Source organism: Piliocolobus tephrosceles, chromosome 1 (assembly GCF_002776525.5).
Source record: "Piliocolobus tephrosceles isolate RC106 chromosome 1, ASM277652v3, whole genome shotgun sequence".
Classification (NCBI taxonomy): Eukaryota; Metazoa; Chordata; class Mammalia; order Primates; family Cercopithecidae; genus Piliocolobus; species Piliocolobus tephrosceles.
Window position 1 is genome coordinate 72,599,115 of NC_045434.1, and position 23,654 is coordinate 72,622,768.

At 36.1% G+C, this 23,654-nt stretch overlaps 1 protein-coding gene across 1 annotated transcript in view; it reads right to left on the reverse strand.

The window, feature by feature from the left end:
• The window catches only part of USH2A (usherin), a 798,346-nt gene that overhangs the window by 163,112 nt on the left and 611,580 nt on the right, over positions 1-23,654 (reverse strand). The window contains exons 48-49 of the mRNA XM_023203737.1: positions 21,344-21,512; positions 8,093-8,311 (exon numbers count right to left, since the gene is read on the reverse strand). Coding sequence (XP_023059505.1) covers positions 8,093-8,311; positions 21,344-21,512 — 388 coding nt within the window. The remainder of the gene's footprint in view (positions 1-8,092; positions 8,312-21,343; positions 21,513-23,654) is intronic.

Below are 23,654 nucleotides of genomic sequence, written 5' to 3' on the forward strand. Positions count from 1 at the left end.
TACCAGATAGACATTTTCTCCCACCAAATTCAGTTGAATTGCCTGCATTTGCACCATTTAGATATTGCCATCGAAGAGAAATGGCAGAAATGTTAACATTAAAGCAGGAATAAATTAACGCTACTTGAGTCAGATCAAGCTAGAAATCAAGGTGCCTATACTGCATGTCACAGTGTTTTTATATTACAATTTATATCCAGTTATATAGCAGCACAAAGTGATGAATGCTTTATTTTAATTGGAATTTTGTTTGTTTATTATTAGTTCCGACTGATAACATAAAGAACCTCAAATTCAAAGTGCCCGGGGGTCCTGAATTGTTAAATCTGGCCCTGTGTAAACATCTACATTATTAAAGACACTCAAATCATAGATCAAAAGTGCTTTTAAAAAAAGTCATTGAAAGTAGACATTGGTTTGGCACATGCCTTAAGAAAGATGTTTATCCACACATGACTCCAAAAAATCCTCTCATTCATCTTTTTACTCCTCATATTAAAAACTCTTATTTATGATTAATGATATATACTGATCCTAACAGAGTTTTGGCATACCATGTTTATCTAATATGATAACTCTTCGAAGTAATTGGTTTAAAAATTAACTGCTATATTAATAATTTTAGTTGTTTTAACATTTCCAGGAAAAGTTATCTCAAATAAATACACAGAACAGGGCTCATTTTAGTCTGTCTTGATTGTGGTGGGTATATATGTGTGTATGTGTGTATATATAAGTACATACACACAAATATACATATTTATGTGTGTGTAGATATGCATGTATATATATATATATACATATATATATAAATATATACATACATGTGTGTACACCCACGCACATAAACTAAAAAGAAAAATCCGTAGCTTCAAGTTTTATATTGTTTGGGCATTTTTCTGCCCCTTCTGATTAGACATTTAAATACAACTGTGGATTCTTTACTGTTAATTTTTCCTCTGGCAGTTTTCTTAAGACAATTCATGTTTCTCTTTTAAAGAGCAATCAAACTTTGAAAACTGGTCTTTAGGGAGCGGAATATATTCTCCCCCTCCCATTCCCACATTACTTCATGGTTTCACTATGCTTTAAGTATAAAATAAAAATGCAGACATTGACCTAATTTGAAACTCCTAATCAGTCATCTGATCACTCTGAGGGACTTCTGACAGGTAAACTAAAATTTTGATAATGAACTGCTTTTAAACTAGAAACAAAAAGATGCCTTCTTTCACAAAGAACTTCATCTTTGTATTACTGAATTGAAATTTTCAGCCAAGATTTCACTCACATAACAAGAAGTGACTCCCTTTCTAGTTTCTTTGGTAAACCATTACTTCTTTAATTATTATCAACCTTGTTCCAGTGTGATAAATTGCTAATTACTTAATACCCTAATCAGCGTTCATTCTTTGCACAGATAAACTGTGACAGTGCCATTAATTTAAATAGTAATTTCACTTAATGGCCAGAACGGCACACCAGATTTTTATGCAGCATTTTCTGAAGACTGCATCCATCACTGCAATATTCTGACATAAAGATGTCTGACGTGCACTAACTCACTTAGGGAGAGCAGATGTTGCGGAGCAGAGTTTGGTAGTAATTCCCATAGTGCATCACTTCAGCATGAATGAGCTGCAAATTCAGAGACAGACAATCTTCTGAAACTGCATTGCAATAACTTTTGACCCCTCCCTAATTTATCACATGTAGCACTTGACTTTTGAACTTTGACACATGGAATGCACAATTTTAAATATGCCCAAAGAAAAACAAAATAGGTCATGCATTATTGATGGATTGGTCCATCCTTCCAGAGCCTCTTCATTAAATTTGTACAAAGGTGGAGCATATCTTTGAACAAGATGCAGATGTTATTAAAGTGGTACAGTACACATTAAACTAGTAGATGTTTATTTTTCAGATCAAAAAGCATATATTGTCTTTCTAAACTGCATATACATCCAATGGTTTCCATTGATTGGACACAACTGAGAAAATAGTGGAGGAAAAGATTTTTACTCACAATATTATTAATACTTCAAATATGTTACCAATGCTTATTTCATATCTGTGTCTCAAAAGAAATGCATTTATAAACATATCTGCTGGATGAATTTCTAAATAGTTAAGACTGCAAAACGGGGATTCCTTTTTTTTTTTTTTTTTTTTTTAAGAAGACCAAGAAATATCATGCCTTTGAGATAAAAATAATCCAGTAGTAAAATCCAGTCTGGAATATGACAAATCATTGTGAAACCCTGAGATTGTTCATGAGGACCAAATTTTAAGCCAAGGGATATTTTAGGCCTAGAAGAAAAACAAGATTTGTGATTAGTCATCCTTAGGACAAATGTATAACATTTGTGGCAGAGCATGAAAGAAAAGAAATTCACGCTTGTCTTCACCAGTAGATGGCTCTGTGACTACCACCACGAAACTGAGAGGGGAGAGTAAAAACGCTCCCCAAACCATTGTGATACATTTTATAGCGTTGATATATTACACTTTTCAAAAAAAAAAAAAAATCATTATGTTATATGGAAATCTTCCAGGGAAATGCCTTTTCAATACCACCCTTACACCATGGACTTCTGTGATTATATTTCCCTCTGCAAAATTCCCAAATTCCCATCTTATGAAACAAACAGTGATAGTTACTTGTTTTACTGAAGTCAGAGTCCAGGACGTGAAAACTCAGTCTTGTATTCTGAAACAATTTCAACTCAGAGTTTCACATCAAAGGCCGCATGGACAAAATTTATAATATAAATAAGTCAATATATTCCGAAGTCATCTCATGATCAGTTTCCCATGGCTAACAGAAAAATCTGTCCTCTTTGAATGAAACAGAGGTTTCAATTTTCACCTTTTCATACTAAGGGATATAATCAAGTCCAATCCAAGATTAATGGCATAAACGGTAAAGTCATATAAGCAAACACTAAGAAAAAAATGAGTAATAAATAGATTTAAAATCTATTCAAAGAAAATGGCTAAGAATACATATCCACTGAAATGACGCGCATGACTTTCATCCCGAGATACCTGTATAACACTTCTACACAACTCATCTGCCCAGAGAGAGCACTAAAAACATAAACGCCACCCCAGCACTTCTGTTCCAACAGCATCTGTTAATTCACTCCATTTATAAAATACATATTGACAAAGACAACTGAACTGGGACCAGGGAGATTTGATTTGGTGTGAGAAAGTCAATTCAATGTGATTTTGTTAAAGGGCTCCTGCAGGCAAATAAAAGAGTTTAAGTAATAAAGTACATAAAGAGATGTTTTATGAGCCAGCCCGGTCTCGTGGCAGGCACACAATGCCAGCCAGCGAGAGAGGCCAGGCTTAGGAATGATATTATGAGATCCAAACCCGTATGTAGCAGGTATGCTGTTTGTCGCTAGGTTGAGGAGAAAAAGGGCCATATGGATATTCTGGAAGGTCATTAAGGTCACAGTCATTAGGGGCGACAGGAGTGAACGGCAGCAGAGAGAGGAAAAATACATGTGGAACCTGTCTATTTTCAGTGCAAACTGCAGGAAGGAAGGTCAAGAGAATAAAAAGAGATTTTTTTTCCTTTGTAAAACTATTATTCCTTCAGTCCACTATAAGAGTTGGCAGAGCTGTAGAATACCATAAAAAACTCTAGAGCTTTTCTTGATTCGCAGGAGTTGAGGGCTGTCACCACTTGTGTAAGAAACGTTTGACTGGCATGCAACATCATTTTGAGTAAATAAAAAAGTGATTCTGAAATTTGAGTTCATGGATGGAGTTCAAGGGTGGATAAAATTACAAGCAAATTTTTGCATGTATTCTATGCACTATTATTCAGAGTGAGGGTTTGTAACTTTCAAAAGATTCAAAAGGAAAACAAATTAAGAACCACTGTCCTAGTGGACAGTAACCTCCATTCCCCTTCTTCAAACAGATGCATTTTATTTTATGCCAGTGGTGTGCTGACTTCTCTTTCCTTCTCTTTTGCATTTGTTCTGCGACCTAAATTTAATCTTAAACTACAAGTCTTATCATCATATTGACTCTTCCCTGAGCGCTAAATAATATTCAAATCCTAATATTCAAATCCTTTTGCCTACTCAGATTTATCTCCTTTCTTCCTTTCACAAGGTGTATACCTCTTGTAGTCCTCACTACTATTTGTATTTTACGGATTGCTGATTTCACAGTTTAGCTCAAGCCATGCCTGCCAAAATCATACTCACTGTTTGAGATTCCAATCCAATGGAACAACCCCCTTCATTACTTTGACTGGAGTGATCTCTCAGTCTTAAGAATATGCATGCATTCATCCCTCTCTTACGGCCTGTGTAAAAACTTGTAGGTAATTTTCTCCTTGATTAGGTTGTAAGTTCTTGAGGATAAAAATGGAATCTTGGCCATTTTTACACTTGCCAAGCACCAAGAATGATATCTTGAATATGGTTATTACATAATACATATTTAACAAAGGAAGGAGTATGGCAGTAGACTAATTCTTTTAAAAAGTTACAGATGAACAAACACACTAAAATCAAATATTTTGCTGTCATTTTTAAACTCTGATGTATTAGGGTATACAGGGGGGAACACTTTTGCATCCTCCCTGTCACCTTGATTCTATCTTTAATAGACCTGTTATTAGCTACTTCACCTAAAGTAGGAGGAGGAGGTATTCAACAGGTTAGTTACAGTACAGGATAACTAATTAATTGTCATAATTTTCTAGTAGACATTGCTATGACTTTAAGCAGTGGTTCTCAAATTATGGTCTCAGGATCCTCTAAGAACTTACAAATTATTGAGGACCCCAAATACCTTTTATTTATATGGGTTTTACCTGTTGATATGTACTGTGTTAAAACTTACAGCAGAAATTTTTGATATATTTTTTATTAATGCATTTAGACATAAATATAACAAATCCATAACATGCTAACATATTTATGAAGCATAAATACGTTTTTCAAATAAAAAAAATAGTGAGAAGAATGACATTGTGTTACATTTTTGCAAGCTTCTTTAACGTTCAGTTAAGAGAAGGCAATTTAATTTTTTTTCTCATTCTGCATTTGATCTGTTGCAAATCACATCATGTAACTTCTGTAAAGCTCTGCTGTACACATACGAGAGAATGAGAATTAAAAAGGCATATAGTAGTTTAGTATCACAGGCATACCTCATGTTATTGTGGTTTGATTTATTGCACTTTGCAGATACTGCTTTTTTTTTTTTACAAATTGAAGGTTTGTGGTTGCCCTGAATTAAGCATGTGTATTGGTGCCAATTTTCCAATAGCATGTACTTGCTTCATGTTTCTGTGTCACATTTTGATGATTCTCACAATATTTTAAGCTTTTTCATTATTATTATAAGACAGAAAGCTTAATTGATGAGTGTCCTGTGTGTACTGACTGCTTTACAGACCTGCCTTTCCCTTATCTTTCTCCCTCTCCTTGGGCCTTCCTATTCTCTGAGGCACAGCAATATTGAAATTAGGCCAATTAATAACCTTACAATGGCCTCTAAGTGTTCATGTGAAAGTATGAGTCTCATGTCTCTCACTCTAAATCAAAAGCTAGGAATGATTAGGCTTATCGAGGAAGGCATGTTGAAAACCAAGATAAGCCAAAAACTAGACCTCTCATGACCAACAGTTTGCCAAGTTATGAATGCAAAGGAACAGTTTTTGAAGAAAATCAAAATACTCCTCCTCTTCTTCCCACACCTTCAACAGACCTTCTTCTCTTTTCTCTCCCACTCCTTCTTGAACATATCTTTTCCCCTGGACAATATCTCTTCATTACATCTTAAAAGGTATGTGAGCATGATAAACAATCTGGTGGGTCTTATGGCCTTCAACCATGGTCCAGGTAAGATTTCTATTTCACTTATCATGAATGATAAGTGAAACAGCCTTATTGCTGATATGAAGAAACTTCGGGCCGGGCGCGGTGGCTCAAGCCTGTAATCCCAGCACTTTGGGAGGCCGAGACGGGCGGATCACGAGGTCAGGAGATCGAGACCATCCTGGCTAACACGGTGAAACCCCGTCTCTACTAAAAAATACAAAAACTAGCCGGGCGAGGTGGCGGGCGCCTGTAGTCCCAGCTACTCGGGAGGCTGAGGCAGGAGAATGGCGTGAACCCGGGAGGCGGAGCTTGCAGTGAGCTGAGATCCGGCCACAGTACTCCATCCCGGTCGACAGAGTGAGACTCTGCCTCAAGAAAAAAAAAAAAAAAAAAAGAAACTTCGAGTGGTCTGGATAGAAGATCAAATCAGTCACAACATTCCCTTAAGCCAAAGCCTAGTCCAGGCAAGGCTCTTACTCTCTTCAATTCTATGAAGTCTGAGAGAGGTGAGGAAGCTGCAGAAGAATAGTTGGAAGCTAACAGAAGTTGGTTCATGAGGTTTAAGAAAAAAAGCCATATCCATAACATAAAATTGCAAAGTGAAGCAGCAAGTGCTGTTGTAGAAACTGCTGCCTCAAGTTACCCAGAAGACTTAGGTAAGATCATTGATGAAGGTGGCTACACTAAACAACAGATCTTCATTGTAGATGAAATAGCCTCACACTGGAAGAAGATGCCAACTAGAGCTTTCATAGGTAGAGAGAAAAAGTCAATGCCTGGTTTCAAAGTTTCAAAGGACAGGCTGACCCTCTTGTTGGGGGGTGAAAGCAGCTGGTGTCTTTAAGTGGAAGCCCATGCTCACTGACCACTGCAAAAATTCTAGGGCCCTTAATAATTATGCTAAATCTATTCTGCCTGTGCTTGTAAATGGAACAAAAAGGCTGTATGATTACGTATCTGTTTACAATATGGTTTACTATGTTTTTAAAGCTCATTATTGAGACCTACTGCCAGAAAAAATATTTCTTTTAAAATATCAATACTCACTGACAATGCATCTGGTCATCCAAGAGCTCTGATGGAAATAGAAAAGAAGATTGATGTTTACATGCCTATTAACACAGCATCTATTCGGCAGCCCATGGGTCAAGTAGTCATTTTGACTTTCAAGTTTTTTTATTTAAAAATATATTTTGTAAGGCTACAACTGCCATAGATAGTAATTCCTCTGATGGATCTGGGCAAAGTAAACTGAAAACTTAGAAAGGATTCACAATTTTAGATGCAATTAAGAATATTCATGATTCATGGGAAGAAGTCAAAATATCAACATTAACAGGAGTTTAGAGGAAGTTGATTCCAACCCTCATGGATGACTGAGGGGTTTTAGACTCAAAAAGAAAAAAAATAACTGCAGATGTAGGGAAATAGCAGGAGAACTGGAATTAGAAGTGAAGCCTGAAGAGGTAATTGAATTGCTGCAATCATAAAACTAACAGATGAGGAGTTGCTTCTTAAGGAGGAGCAAAGAAAGTGGCTTCTTGAGATGGAATCTATGCCTGGTGAAGATGCTGTGAACACTGACTTCATATTTTAATTTTCTTGTCTTTAAAAGCCTTACCTCCAATAACATAAGTGTCAGGCCTCCCAAAATCTGGATCTGACTGTGTGGTATTTAGCAAGTGGAAACTAACATCTAATATCTAATGTCTGAACTTCAGTTTCTTCACTTTTAAAATGTAGATAATAATAGTACCTATCATGTAAGATTATTGTGAAGATTATTTGAGGTAATAATATATAAAATATTGGTAGAGTGTCTTAGTATTCATTCAAAAATACTTATTGTTATTAATATTAGTGTTAGCTTCACACAGTAGAATAAGGAGTAAAAGAATTATAATACAATATCATTATAATAATTTTGTATACTATTTGCTAGAAAATATTCTTTTCATTCATAACCAATGTATTCATGTGTGGGATTTTTTTTGGTGGACATGACTTTTTCAAGAGGAAAAAAATTGATGTGTTTTTATGAAATACATGAGATACATGTAAAAATTGGGAGATTACATTGTTATGTGTTAAACAGTATGTTCCAAATTATTGCATTAGATATAACCAATGTGAGGTTTAATTACTTATTTGTTTTATTTCTAGGGCAAATTTCTCACTCTCCCTGCTTCTCCGATCCTCCATCTACTGAAAGGTAGACCTGGGCCCCCTACCTGGAAGGCGATTGTATGCCACTCCTTCTTCTCCACCACAACACTCTAAATCGTTGCTCACAATCTGTCTGCCACAGCACTGCTGGCCATGGCCATCATGAAGCCTCCCAGCACAGCAAATCTGGTTTCCTGAGGTGGAGTACGGCATTCTGCCACAGCAGGAATCACCAATGCCAACAGAAATCCGATTGTGCTGTTCATCTGGACAGCATACTTCACCTGTCAATTTAGGACAATAATAATCATTACATCAGTTAAAAAAATATGCTATGACTCACAATTAACTTTTATCACAATCATCTTGCAGATCCCAACTGATTGACAGAATTACTAGAGAGAATATTATCATATTGGAGCTGCAAAATTTCCAAATGACTCCAAAGTTTTGTGTATAAACGTGTGTCAGATCAGATACACACAGGACAACTTACAAGTAAGTCTATGTTGTCTATTTCCTCACCATTAGGTCTGGTGACATAGATTATGTGGTATTATAGAAAAACATCTAGGAATACATTTTTGTTTTGAGTAATTTTCTTTTGGAAAGTAGAGTGGATTCAAAAACCAACTATTGATACATTTATATTGCTTATGATTATAATTTCCTAAACCAAACTATATTTGTACAACCAAACAAAAACACTCCCATTGGGAAGGTTAATTACATGAGAGGAGGTAAAAAATACTGTATTTAAGTCAGTGTACTAGTACTTCTTTGGGTTATGTCACACACTGAATTTTGCTACATTTCTCTTCACATGACGATCTGGGAAACCTGATATAAGAATAAGATAATCCAACAGATGCAGTGCTTTACGCATGTAATCCCAGCACTTTGGGAGGCCAAGGCGGGTGGATAACTTGAGGCCAGGAGTTAGAGACCAGCCTGGCCAACATGGTGAAACCCCATCTCTACTAAAAATAAAAAAAATTAGCCAGGCTTGGTGGTGCATGCCTGTAGTCCCAGCTACTCAGGAGGCTGAGGCACGAGAACTGCTTGAACCCAGGAGGCAGGAGGCAGAGTTTGCAGTGAGCTAGGATTGCTTCGCTGCACTCCAGCCTGGGCATATCTAAAAAACAAAAACAAACAAACAAAAAAACAGACTTAGATAATCTTTTGCCTGGTACCTTAAGATCAAAGGACTCAAATATTCTAAATACCAAGAGTTAGCTTGTTTATTTGTTTGGTATAAAGACAACTCTAAAAGACAGAAACTTTGGTAAATGGCTTCCCTTAAGGATACTTTCAAAAGAACTAATAAAAACTTGGTGGATCTAAAATCCAAACTTCATTTTCCCTTCCCTCGTGGCCCTCCAAACCCCGACTTCCTTCTCTCTCTTGTCCTGTTCCTCCTCTTCTTCCTAGACCTTCAACAGACCTTCTTCCCTTTTCTCTACCATTCTTTCTTGAACGTATCTTTTCCCCTGGACAACATCTCTTCATTATATAAGATATGTGAGTATGATGATCAGTCTGGTGGGTCTTATGGCCTTCAACCATGGTCCAGGTAAGATTTCTATAATCCAATTAATGACTTGTCAAGCTTTCTTAAGAAATGGCACAAATCCACTGAAGAATTTAGGACTGCCTTAGGGATTTGTAGCCCTGGACTTCCTCTTCTCAATTAATTCACCTTTGGGTGAGCACTGGATATCCTAAAATTTGTTGAGTAAAAGCAAGATGTACTATTTACCAAAATGATATAAAAATATGGGACAATATTTAACTATACATAGATATATAAGGAGTATAAAAAATGGGACAATAACTCTTAGCAGCTATCCTTGAGATCTTTTCTGCCCAAATTTATTGGTCAAAAATCCATCTCACTGGATGAAATGAACAAATTACTAGAAACATACAACTTACCAAAGAAACTACAAGAAAAAAGTTAAAATCAATAGCTCTTATGAATATTGATGCAAAAATCTTCAACAGAATACTAGAAAACTGAATTCAAAAGCACATTAAAATGATTCTGCAACATGACCAAGTGGGATATATTCCTGGAATACCAGGATGGGTCAACATGTGAAAACTTATCAATGTAACACATTATATCAATAGAAAAAAGGGAAAAAAAGAAACACATGATTATCTCAGTTGATGTAGAACAAATATTTGACAAAATTCAACCTCTTTCATTATAAAACCAATCAAGAAAATAGGAATAGGTGAAAACTACCTCAACATAATCAAGAATATATGAGAAAAACCTATACCTAATGTCATACTCAACAGTGAAAGACTGAAAACTTTTCCTCTAAAATCAGAAACAAGAAAAGGATGCTACCCTTTGCCACTTGTATTCTACATAATATTGGATATTACAGCTAGAGCAATTAGGCAAGAGAAAAAAATAAAAGGCTTCCAAATTGAAAGGGAAGAAGCAAAACTGTGTGTTCTCAGAGAACATATCATATAGAGAAAACTCCAAAGATTCTAAAAAAAAAAAAACAAACCTGTTACAACTAATAAACAAATTCAGCACAGTATCAGGATACAAAGTCAGCATAGAAAAACCAGGCATGTTTCTATACACTAAGAATGAATAATCTGAAAATAAAAGTAATAAGATTATTTTATTTACAATAACATCAAAAAAATGAAATACTTAAGAATGAGCTTACCAAGAAAGTGAAAGACTGAAATACCACAAAATGTTGTTTAAAGAAATTAAAGAAGACAACCAAATGGAAGAACATCCCATGTTTATGGATTGGAAGCCTTAATATTGTTAAGGTGCCAATACTGCTCGAGTGATCTACAGAATCAATTCGATCCTTATCAAAATCCCAATGCTTTTTGCAGAATCAGAAGAAGCCATTATAAAATTCACATGGAATCTCAAAAAACTCCAAATAGTCAAAACAACACTGAAAAAGAACAAAGTTGGAGATCTCACACTTTCTGATTTCAAAACTTACTACAAAGTTACAGTAATCAAAAGTGTGTTACTGGCACAAAGGCAGATATATAGACCAATGTGATAGAACAGAGATCCTAAAAATGAACCCTTGCAAATATGGGCAAATGATTTTCAACAAAGGTGCCAAGACCATTTAATGGGGAAAGGACTTTTTTTTTTTTTTTTTTTAATGTTGGAAAAGTTGAATACCCACATGCCAAAGAATGATATTGAACCCTTACTTTATATCATATACCAAAACTAACTCAAAATGGATCAAAGATCTAGATGTAAAAGCTAAAACTTAAAATTCTTAGAAGAAAGTAAAGGGGAAATTTCATGACATTGGCTCTGTCAATGATTTCTTGGCTATGACACTGAAAGCAGAAGCAATAAGGAAAAAAGATGAATTGGATTCATCATAATTAATATTAATAACTTTTTGGCATCGAAGAATACTATCAGCCAGTGAGAAGGCAACTCATGAGAAAAATATATTAAAATTATATATCTGATAAGGAAGTAGTATCCAGAATGTATAAAGAACTTCTATAACTCAAAAACATAAAACAAAGACCGTATTTTTTAAATGGGCAAATAACTTTAATAGACCTTTTTTCAAAGAAGATATACAAATAGCCAATAAACACATGAAAATATGCTCAATATTAGTAATAAGTAGGAAAATGCAAATCAAAACCACAATGAGATGCCACTTGATACTCATTAGGATAGTTATAAAAAACATAAAATAACAAGCATCAGCAAGAATATGGAGAAATTGACACACTTGTGCATTGTTGTTGGGAATATAAAATGTTAAAATGTTCCACAAAACAGTATGGCAGTTCTTAAAAAGAAAATTAAACATAGAATTACCATATGATCCAGCAATTCCACTTCTGGGTATAAACTCAAAAGAATTGAAAACAGGAGATTGAACAGAAATTTGTACATTTATACATGAATGTTTACGGCAGCTTTAACCGTAATAGTCACTAGGCAGAAATAACCCAAATGTCCACTGATGAATAAATGAATACAAATGTGTTACATATATCTAATGAGACATTATTTGACCTTAAAAAGGAATAAAATCCTGACATACGACAACATGAATGGCCCTTGAAAATGTGCTAAGTGAAATAAGCAAGACACAAAAAGACAAATATTGTATGATTCCAATTATATTAGGTACCTACAGTAGTCAAATTCATAGAGACCAAAAACAGAATGGTGATTCCCATGGGTTGAAGCTAATGGGGAGTGGAAAGTTAGTGCTTAATGGAAACAGAGTCTCAGTTTGAGAAGATGAAAGAGTTCTAGAGATGGATGGTGGTAAAGATTGTACCACAATGTGAATGTACTCAATGCCACTGAACTCTGTGCTTAAAAAATGGTTAAAATGATAAATTTTATGTTGTGTATATTTTACCATAAAAAGGTCCCGTAAACAAGGAAAAAATAAATCCATGCCTGGCTTCAGAGATCACTTTACTACCACCTTCCGGAATACTCTAGTCTCAAGATGAGTGAAGAAGGTATCATAACTTCCCATAAAACTGAAGATAAGACAGTAGATTGTCCCTTCCTTCTAAATTACAAGAGCTTGCTAAACACTTAGAAGATACTTTGGCTCAGAAAAAAGAATAAAATTCAGACCACATTAATAGCTTTTGGGATTAAGCCATTAGATAAAGCAAAGAATGAGGACACCTCTATGTCTAGTCTACACAAAAACAACCTTCAATATTGTAAGGGACACTGGGAGAACACTTACTCTGCCTTTATTAGTATATCTTAGAAAGACACAATCAAAAAAATAAAAGGACCAACTGACAAAACAGCACCTCTCTGTGAAAGTAGCTGCTCTCATCTATCCACAACTGCCCTTGACATAGAAAGAGAGAAATTTCTATGCAATTGTAAAAATAGAAGATTGATACTGGGGGTAGGTATATTATCTATGAAAAACCCTTTTAATTTTCCATTATCCCTTCCTAGGAATAATCAACTCTCTCAGTGGTAGACATATCAAATAATTTTCAGATTCTGCCTTTATTTTTCTTTCTCTTGAATCAACACATTTTTTGTTCAGTAATTCCACTTCAGTTCATCTGTTGAGAAGAGATCCACTTTGTAAATGAGATACCAGCATTAAATGTGAACCTGACAGTCTCTTTCTGTAGCTCCCAGGAGAAGAATGCCTGGTCTATAATTTGGTGGTGCCACCAGCTAATTACCTGATGCCTTTGTGATTAACATCTCTGACTTTGAATGTGTCTCCAAGATCCTCTGGGGCAAAAACTGCTCAGATGTGGGATTCATACAGGATGCTAACCCCTTAAAGATGTCTATCAATCTGGTTATGCATTTCTCGAAACTGGCCCGAAATCTACTAAAAAGAACAGTATTTAATAACTTGGTCCATTGTATCTACATACCTCCAGAAAGTTACCTCAGTTGGTATAATACCTCATTATTCCCTGTACCAGTGCTTGTAGTTCACTGTTCACTCTATCAAAATGATAAAAGACTTGTGTACCACTTTGGACAAGATTTAAGTGTCATCACTTTGTACAAGATTTAAGTATCATTAACAAGATTGCACTCCCCCATTTCCCTGTAGTTCCCAACCCTAATACCATCCTACTGCCACTCCCTGAGGCAGCTGCTTAATTTATAGCAGATCTATACTTAGAATTTTTTTCATATATTCTTGCACTCCTGCTCACAGTATCTTTTTTGTTTCATTTGTGACAGTTACTCCCCAACAGTTTACAACAACGGCTTCTTAATTCTCACAATTGCTTAACCATTACCTTACTATGGTGAGCACAACATGGCCTCCCAAAGACATCCACATCCTCATCCCTGGAGCCTGTGACTATGTTATGTTACATAGCAAAGAGGAAAGAAAACAACTGATGTGATTAATTTTAATAATATGATGTGAGAAAAGTTCAACTGGTCATTGTTGGCCTGGAAAATGGAAGGGGTCCACAAGCCAAAGAATGTGAGCAGCCTCTGCAAGGTGTAAAAGGCAAGAAAATGGGTTCTCACCTCCAGAGGGGAATGCAGCTCTTGTTAACTTCTTGGTTTTAGCTCAATGAGACCCATTTCAAACTTCTGATATTGAGATGTATAAGGTAAGTTTGTGTGGTTTTAAGCCACAAAGCTTCTGGTAATGAGCTATAGCAGCAATAGGAAACAAACTGAGTGATATTTAATTTCCTCTATAAGATTCAACTGTTGTACAATATGTGAATGATCATCTGTCATGCTCTCCAGATAGTCTTGAAAAACTGATTCCCTGTATTTGTCAAAGTGGTAGCATACAATCGACATAAAGTCTCTAAATGTCAATTTTGTCAGCACAAAGTGCTTTTACTAGGACTTAAATTCTAGGCTTGACAGTTTGCAAAATGGAAAGTCCTTTTCTCCTCAAAGTTTGGAAGCTCTTCATGACTTTCCCTGGCTAGTTGCTAAAGGTCAACTTAGAGAATTGCTTGGCCTCATAGAATCAACAAGGATCCTTGGTTTCATAGGATCTCAAAGGTCATTAGATGTTTGAATCTTAGCTTTTGAGAACTGGCTATCCCTTTATATGATCTGATGAAAGTGGACACCCCGAGTCCTTGCTCTGAAAAGATTCATTAGAAACTTTGCCATTTAAAGGAGGCCTGTTAGTCCCCTTTACTCATGTGCTCCCCAATTACTAAACATGTTTTTTCTGTTTGGATATAAAAGATTGGGCTAGCTTTGGGTATTATAACTCAGCAGCCCAATGGACATCAGAAACATTAATATCCCGCTAATATTCCTAAAGTTACTTAATGAAGGTCAAACAACTAAGAGGTGAAAGAAATGGGATGTGGAGCCAGGAAGCTTGACTCCAGAACCAGTATCTTATCCACTAATTACTCAGCATCAAATCACTGAAACACTACACAAAACATAGTCTTTCATAAGAATGTGAACATGAAATATTACTTGAAATAGTCATCACTGACTAAGACACTTTTGCTTTCTTTCTTTTAAAAATAGGTATGTTCGTTGTAATTTTAATGGAAATATATTTGCTATCTTTCTGTTCTACCAATATATGAGAAAAATACATTAAGTCATTCATACACAGTCATCACATTATTATAAAACACACCATCTCTAAGAGCTCACCCTAAAATTTAATCACGAGAATTCCTATTTTGATTAGCTGTGTGTCTTGGCCATGTTTCTATGTCCCATTTTTCCCATGTGGAAAATGGAAATAGAATTCTAAGGCAAAGTCTTTTAAAAATATTTTATTTAGGCCGGGCGCGGTGGCTCAAGCCTGTAATCCCAGCACTTTGGGAGGCCGAGACGGGCGGATCACGAGGTCAGGAGATCGAGACCATCCTGGCTAATACGGTGAAACCCCGTCTCTACTAAAAATACAAAAAAAAAATTTTATTTAAAAAATATTCTTCAGGACCATTACTTTTTTTGGGTGCACACTTCCATGAATTTCAATGAAGAGACACCACCAGGATACAAAGGAGTTTCATCACCCCCCAGAACACCCTCATGCTATCCCTGTATAGTCATATTTCCTTCTCATCCATTACCCTTGGCAACTGTCGACTTTTATCTCCTAAACTATGGCTTGTCTTGTATAGTATGTCATGTAAATGCAGTCTCACAGTTCGTAGCTTTTTGAGACTGGTTTATTTCACTGGGCATGATATCTTCTTGGCACTTATCAATACTTTGTTCTTTTTTATTGCTACATAGTATTCCTTTGTTCCAGTTTGTCCATTTACTCACTTAGGGACATTTGAATTGTTTCCAGGTTTTGGCAGTAATGACTACAGCTGCGGTAAACATTCATGTGCAGGTTTTTGTGTGAACATAAATTTGCTTTTCTCTAGGGTAAATATCCAGGAGGGGATCAAGACATACTCAGGATTTTCTCAAAATATGAATTTCTAGAATTCAGGAGACACTTGGCTTAGTCAATTATCTTTGAAAGGATCCTATAATATGGTATCTCTAAGTAAAAGGGAATTTAGTAAAAGTTTCCATGATGATGCTACCAGAGACCAATGAAGGAGCCATGAGCTTATTGTAAAAGTAAAATTACTGTATTTGTTATGTTCCTCTGGGTAAAATAACTCTGCTTGGTCTGAAATGCAGTTGCCATATTTTTTGTCTTCACATTCAGAGAACATAATGTCCCTCTTTGGTAAACTTTAAGATAATGTATCCCATGGCACAGGGCAACATCAGGTAATTAAACACCACTTAGGACAATGGTGATCTTAGAGGAAACATAGTGTACACGTCTACATGGGGAAAGCCAACACTTTTTTTAAAAGCCTCTTTTGAGCATAAAAAATGTTAACTGGTTTAGATATTTTAGTCATATTTTTCTGAATCCCTCAGAATCTTATTCAGTTACTGACAGAAGAAAAGACTTCAAAAAAAAAAGATGTGGATTATATCAATGAGAAATAAAACTAATTTCTTTTCCTCAAAAAAGGGCTATTAGACATAAGATACAAGGATCAGTCACCTTCTCATTAACCTCTCAAAATTAATCTATTTCAGGCCAGACTGGAAAATGTTTTCTCTCTAAAAACTACCATGCAGTGTAACAGTTAATTGTTATTCTTATCAAAGAATGACCCACATTAACATTTACTTGAGGTCATTAGCATGTTTATAAAAAAGGGAGAGAAATGAGCATTCTTTTCTCTTCTGCTCTTTGTTATGGGGTGTTATGGAAGAAAGTCGTGAGAAAAAAATAAAGCACATATTTATCAATATTTCAGACTAATCTATACATATCAAAATGCCTATACCCATCTTGGTCTTGAACTGGCAGACTAGTGACCAGATTTAAATCACATTTACATGCAACAGGATTTGGGACCATTGTGCTTTTTTTCCCCTCAATGTAACCAGTGTTAAACTAGTTAACAAAGACCACGGAGCTGAGGACAGAGGTCACAAAATAATCTCTTCATTTAGGTACAGTGAGATTAATGATTGGAGCAAAACACTCTTTGATTATTTCATGAGATTGCCTTTTTCCTTTTCTCTTCACCAGAGTAGGCATTGTAATACTATGAAAAATGAACTACTTAAAAAAGAATCAAAATTTGGGGTATGCTCAATGGTTTGGTAAATATTAAAATGCTTTAGGTGTTCAGAAACATGTATTTATAGATACAGACAATAAATATTTTTAAAACCCTTGGTCTAAAAATTAATTATTAAAAGGCTTATATAATATCAGTGACAACTTCTGAGCTTCCACGAGTTATTTCATTTTTGAGAAAAATGTTAAATTTTATTTTGAAACCTAACAAAAGTAGATTGTGCTGTCAGTTCAAAATCTGACTACTTGTGTTAGCATTGAGAAAGTCACAGGCAAGTGTCCTGAGTTAGTAGTAGTGATAGATGTAAATAAGTATTTTTCATTAGCTTTAAGGGACAGAGGATATTTTGCAGACTTTGAATAGTTGGTTGCAAATCATAACATCAAAAACTTTAATGTGATGTGGAAATGAAAACACTATTATTTAGTTCCATGATCAACTTGGTCTACTGGTATGAAGAATGGTAGGAATTGAACAACACAAAATGTGCATCTCATCACTGTAATTATAATTTCATAGCAATTATTTGTAAGCAAGGGCAGATATGAACCATACATGAAAACTCCCAAATGCAACTTATTTTGAGAAAGTAAAGCATTTAACAGTATTTGATCTATTGTTGACATTGTGAGCTGTAGTATGAAGAAGTTTAACAGTTTTCTACAAAACTCTTATTTCCATACACATTTTTACATTTTTCTAACTTGGAAAATCTGGTTTACTATAACTTATTCAAGTTTGAAATATTTTTGATAAAGAAATAACAGCACTGCTATAAAAAATGTATGTTTTTTTTTCTATGAATTGTAAGGAAAAATAATGAGTGAAGGTTCTCTGCCTTGAGTAAACTTGAGCAGTATTTAATCAGGACACCTGAAACCACCTTTGCAAAAACTATGACAGTAAGAAAATTCTGACACTGGAAAATTATGACAGTGAAAGAAATTTGACCTAACCAATTCCATCTTGCTTCTAGTCTCCAAGCTACCCTTGTCCATTCCTCGGCATAGGCCAAGATAACTATGGGAGGTGTTTAGTTTACAGTTAAACTTCGAAACAATGATGACAGTCCTTTCCTGAAACAAACTTGCTCCTTGCTTGGGGGGCAGAGCACCTTTGTAAAATTAACAAATTAGCCACAAGGAACTATGGCTCAGGTGTTCATGCCACCAGAGGCCACACGATTCCTAACCTTCCCAACTGCTTCCATAGATAACGTCACTATTGTAAAACCTAAGATTAGTGTTCAAGGTACTTTTTACTCTTTATTCTGATGGACCAGCTAGCATCACCCAGACCAGTAAACTGGCTCATCTGATCCTGTAGTCCCCATCCAGGAACTGACTAAGGGTGAGGAGACAGCTCTGACTCCCTATAATTTTATCCCCTACCAATAAACATCCCCCATTCCCTAGCCCTATGCCTACTGCACTATCCTAAAAAAAAACCCTAGGTTGGGCCAGGCGTGGTGGCTCACGCCTGTAATCCCAGAACTTTTAGCAGGCCAAGGCAGGCGGGTCATCTGAAGTTAGGAGTTCGAAATCACCTTGAGCAACATGGAGAATGCCTGTCTCCATTAAAAATACAAAATTAGGTGTGGTGGCACATGCCTATAATCCCAGCTACTCAGGAGGCTGAGGCAGGAGAATCGCTTGAACCTGGGAGGCAGAGGTTGCAGAGAGCCGGAGATCAAGTCATTGTGAGAGGTGACAACGTGGTAGCAGCCCTCATTCTCGGCGCCTCCTCGGCCTCAGCGTCCACTCTGGAGGCCTTGAGGAGCCCTTCAGCCCGCCACTGCACTGTGGGAGCCCCATTCTGCGCTGGCCGAGGCCTAAGCTGGCTCTCTCTGCTTGCGGGGAGGTGTGGAGGGAGAGGTTCCGGGCGGGAACACGGGCTGCGCACAGTGCTCACCGGCCAGCGTGAGTTCCCGGCGGGCGCGGGATCGCGGGCGGCACTATGAGAGGGGGCTGGCACTGCCAGCCCCGGGCAGTGAGGGGCTTAGCACCCAGGCCTTTTCCACACTGTGGAAGCTTTGTTCTTTCAGTCTTCACAGTAAATCTTGCTGCTGCTCACTCTTTTGGTCCGCACGGCCTTTATGAGCTGTAACACTCACCGCCAAGGTCTGCAGCTTCACTCCTCAGGTCAGCGAGACCGCAAACCCACCCAGAGGAATGGACAACTCCGGACGGGAGGAACAAACAACTCCGCATGGGAGGAAGGAAAAACTCCAGATGAGTCACCTAGCTGTAACACCGCGAGGGTCGGCGGTTTCATTCTTGAAGTCAGTGAGACCAAGAACCCACCAAATCCGGACACAATTGCACTCTGGCCTGGGCAACAAGAGTGAAACTCCACCTCAAAACAAACAAAAAGCAAAAAAAAAAAAAAAAAAAAAAAAAAAACCAAAAACTAAAGAACTCTAGGGTTTCTTTCTTTCTTTCTTTTTTTTTTTTTTTTAGACGTAGTCTTACTCTGTTGCCCAGGCTGGAGTGCATTGGCACAATGCAACCTCTGCCTCCCAGATTCAAGTGATTCTCCTGCCTCAGCCTCCAGAGTAGCTGGGATTACAGGCACCTGCCACCAGGCCCAGCTAATTTTTTGTATTTTTTTTTACAAGAGATGGGGTTTTGCCATGTTGGCCAGGCTGATCTTGATCTCCCGACTTCAGGTGATCACCCGCCTCGGCCTCCTGAAGTGCTAGAATTACAGGTGTAAATGAGCCACTGTGCCCAGACAAACCCTAGGTTTTGAATTTTCTGGGAGACTGTTTTTAGTAAAAGCTCCTATCCCGCTTAGCTGGCTCTGCATTTATTAAGCTCTTTCTCTATTGTAGTACCACTGTTTTGGTAAATTGGCTCTATCTGTGCAATGGGCAAGATGAACCCATTGGGTGATGACACACCTTCTATATTTGCTCCAGTATTTTGCAAAAAAGACACTGGGTTAGACAGTGTCTCATTTCACATGGCCTTGGATGGATATAGTTATACTGAACATAAGGTGCATGAACCAGATGTTGGGCATAAATTTCACCCTAAACTAGATATCTCAAAGCATTCAGCTTTCCTACAGCCTCCAATAAACTTAGCTTTCTTGTCTTTCTCCTATATCCATTTCTTGTTCTTTAAAGAAGATATCAGTATCAAACTGAAGTCGTAGGAAAAAATTTGTATTCTCAATTACTTTTGTATTCTCAATTACTTTTGCAGGATAAATTGTAATCGACAGTGGTAGTAATGAAGAAGTTTAGAAGTCTTAAATAGTCCTTTTAAAAAAATTGTCAACACATGTTGATACTTTTTGGTTAAAGAGTCAGTAAAGTACTCGAAAGAGCATAGATTTAGAAAAGACATACCTATATTCACATTTTAGTTCTTTCACTTCTATTCACTTCTGCGAATCTGGATATGTTATTGATCCTCTCTAAAATAGTTTCCTTACTTGTAAACTGCAGAGAAAATACCAATTTCCTAGCGTTGTGAAGATTCCATAACGTATCCCTATGTAAAGCCTTTAATACAGAGCCTGCGAGAGACTTGGTACTTTAAAAATGCCAGTTGTTACTAGCATCATTCCCATCAATCCCATTCACTAGGCATTTCTTTATGTAGTTGAAATTTGGAGCAAAATGGCTAGCTAAGTTGGCTAATACTAAAAAGGGAGGAAGGAAAAAAATCCAGTTTGCCACCCTTTGCAGCATTCTTCCTTCCCTTGCCTGACTTATAATGACGAGAGAATACTGCCAGTGGTCTAGAATTCTTAGACAAATGAAATTTGCAGTTACAATCTCTCCAGGAACAATGCATGTATAGTTCAGATTAGAAATGTAGGAAGTGGAGAACAGCTTCATGGAGTGGAACAGTCAGCAATTCACAGATTTAATAGTGAAAATATATAGTCATGTTAATTAAAAAAAAAAAAACCACAAGATAAAAGGAGTTAACCAGATCTCCAGATTTATTTCTTTATGTAGTAGGTATTGTAAATTCCTTCTGTTCTCTTGTTTTCTAAAATTTAGCCTTGCTTATATTTTAACAAGGCAGAAGGGAGAAATAATATTTAGAGCAGGTTATTGGCTATGTGTTTGTGGTTCAATCTTTGTTGAGGGGGAGGTGTTTGAAATAGTTCACTGACATGAACAACGTGTTTATGTTTTCAGGTTCCCAAAGTTTTTGAGTACACCTGGAAATAATCCTCACCTGGTAGAATTCTAGCGTAATACCCAGAGCAGCACCGATGGTTTGGTTGTGCCTCCTGTATTCGGCCACCACAACAAACTCCAGTAGAATTCAGAACAAATGGGATATACTTTTCTTCACAACAGCGGTGTCCAGGCTTGGGGTTATACAGCACTCCGTTACAACAAACCTGAAAGTTTGAAATCAGTTTTAAAGAAATATCAGTTTAGTTAACAGTATTATGTCACTCTATCTCATGTAACATAATTATTTTCTTATAAGGCATAGAAGATCTGAGACCATATTACTGATATTTCATTGGTTTAAAAATGTATTTTCGAGGATCGTTCAAATTTTTTAACTGTTATTTGATAGAATGTAGTTTTTTTGAAGTCTTCAACCATGTTTTGTGCTCTGTTACAATACTCTAAATATGAATTGTCTTTTGAATGTCAGTGTTTCTGAGGTAAAGATGTTCAGAATTGTAAATAAACAATTTCCTTCTTATTTATATATATATATTTAAATGATTGTTTAATTTTAAAAACACCACATCCATGGATATTGTCTCTTATTGATCCTTTTTCAAAATAAATTGTGTTTTTTCTTGTAATTTATATGATCACTTATTCATGAACCCAATCTTCAGACAAGGCAATCACAACAGAGTCCAATATTTACATGTATATGTGTATATATACATATCTCATAAGCCACTACCTTTAAAAAAGGATATCTATAAGGAAATTAATTTTGAAAAGCCCCTTTAACTCTGTTTTCTTTAGGAACTGTGAAAAAAAATTATGTGCTTGAACAATCAAATAATTATTTGCATACTCACTTGAGGTCTGAGAGACTGACACACTGTATATACCACAAATCAAACAATGAATAGTTGCTAAAACATAGCATCAAAACCCATACTTGGCATAAGTTACCTTAATTGGCTAGACATTTCCTGTAGTAGGCAAAAGCAACCACTATGAGGCGTCTCCCACTTTTCTTTTTTCTCATTGCTACCTTCAAAGTGCACCAACATTTGAACCAATTCAACAAAGAACAGTAGAATGTAGAAGTTCTAAGTCTTCAACAAAGCCACTAGTCTAGTATTTCATTCATTTTCTAAAAATCATCTAAAAGCAAAGACATTCAGCTCTTAAATTCAAAGTCTACCACTGTGGTCCTCAGGCAGCCTTGCTAACTCAACTGTAATGAATTTCTTTCTTTGGGTTTAGTTACTGGCAATAAGGATTCAAAATTTTTCTAATTGCAAGGATAAATTAAGTGACAGCTCTCTTTGCTGCCATATTATGTGTGAAAAGTAAATTTCAAAATCTTCTGTGTGAAAAGCAAATTTCAAAATCATGTCCCATTTTAAGAGTTAAGTAAGGAATATTCTCTAGGTTTTATTTGGGATTTGTGAATGATGATAAAGGTAAAACAGCACACACTTTCCTCTTGTTTTATGACGGTGGCCTAAAATCTTGCCATTTGTTTTTTGATCTTAAAACATTTATTAAAGTCCCATTCACATAGAGTTAGTTTCTGGACAAAAACACATCCAATATTTCAGCAAGTTTATCCAGTACTTATCACCTTCTTTTGAAATGATTCCTCAAATATTTACTTACTGATGGGCCATTAGAATTGGTTTACTTCTATGTTTTCATTATCAATGCTTTCTTGGGCTCCTTCAGCCAAGTAAAACGCATGCTTTTCTTCTAAGCCACCCTGGTTCAGATCATTGATGGGTCCCAAAGGAGACTTTTTCAAGTGATTATTTCTCTTAGGAGTTCTCTCCATAAACAGAAAATTTCCTAATTGAATTCAATTTTCGAGTTGTCTCAGACAACATAAATGAAAATTTCAATAGCTTACTTCTGTGCGGTTAATTTTCAAATAAGCAGCCTCTTCCTTGCTTGATGATTTCAAAAAGCATGTTTCTAATCCAGTGATTCTCAGAAAGTATGATTCCTGGACCAGTTGCAGATGCATCACTTAGTCATGTAGTTTGGCTCTGTGTCCCCACCCAAATCTCACATTGAATTGTAATCCCCATGTGTCGGGAAGGGATCTGGTGGGAGGTGATTGGATCATAAGGACTGTTCCCCATGCTGTTCACTGTGTCTCTTTTAAATTAAATTATAAAAATAAAAATAATTTTTATATATAAAATTCTTTTTTAAAATTATACAAATTTTTATTATATAATAAAACATTTCAGTTTGTTTACTTTGATATATCTCAATTTTTACTCACCTAAAAATTTTAATATATAAAATTTATTATATATTTATTATATAATATAAATATCTTTTACATAAAATTTTAT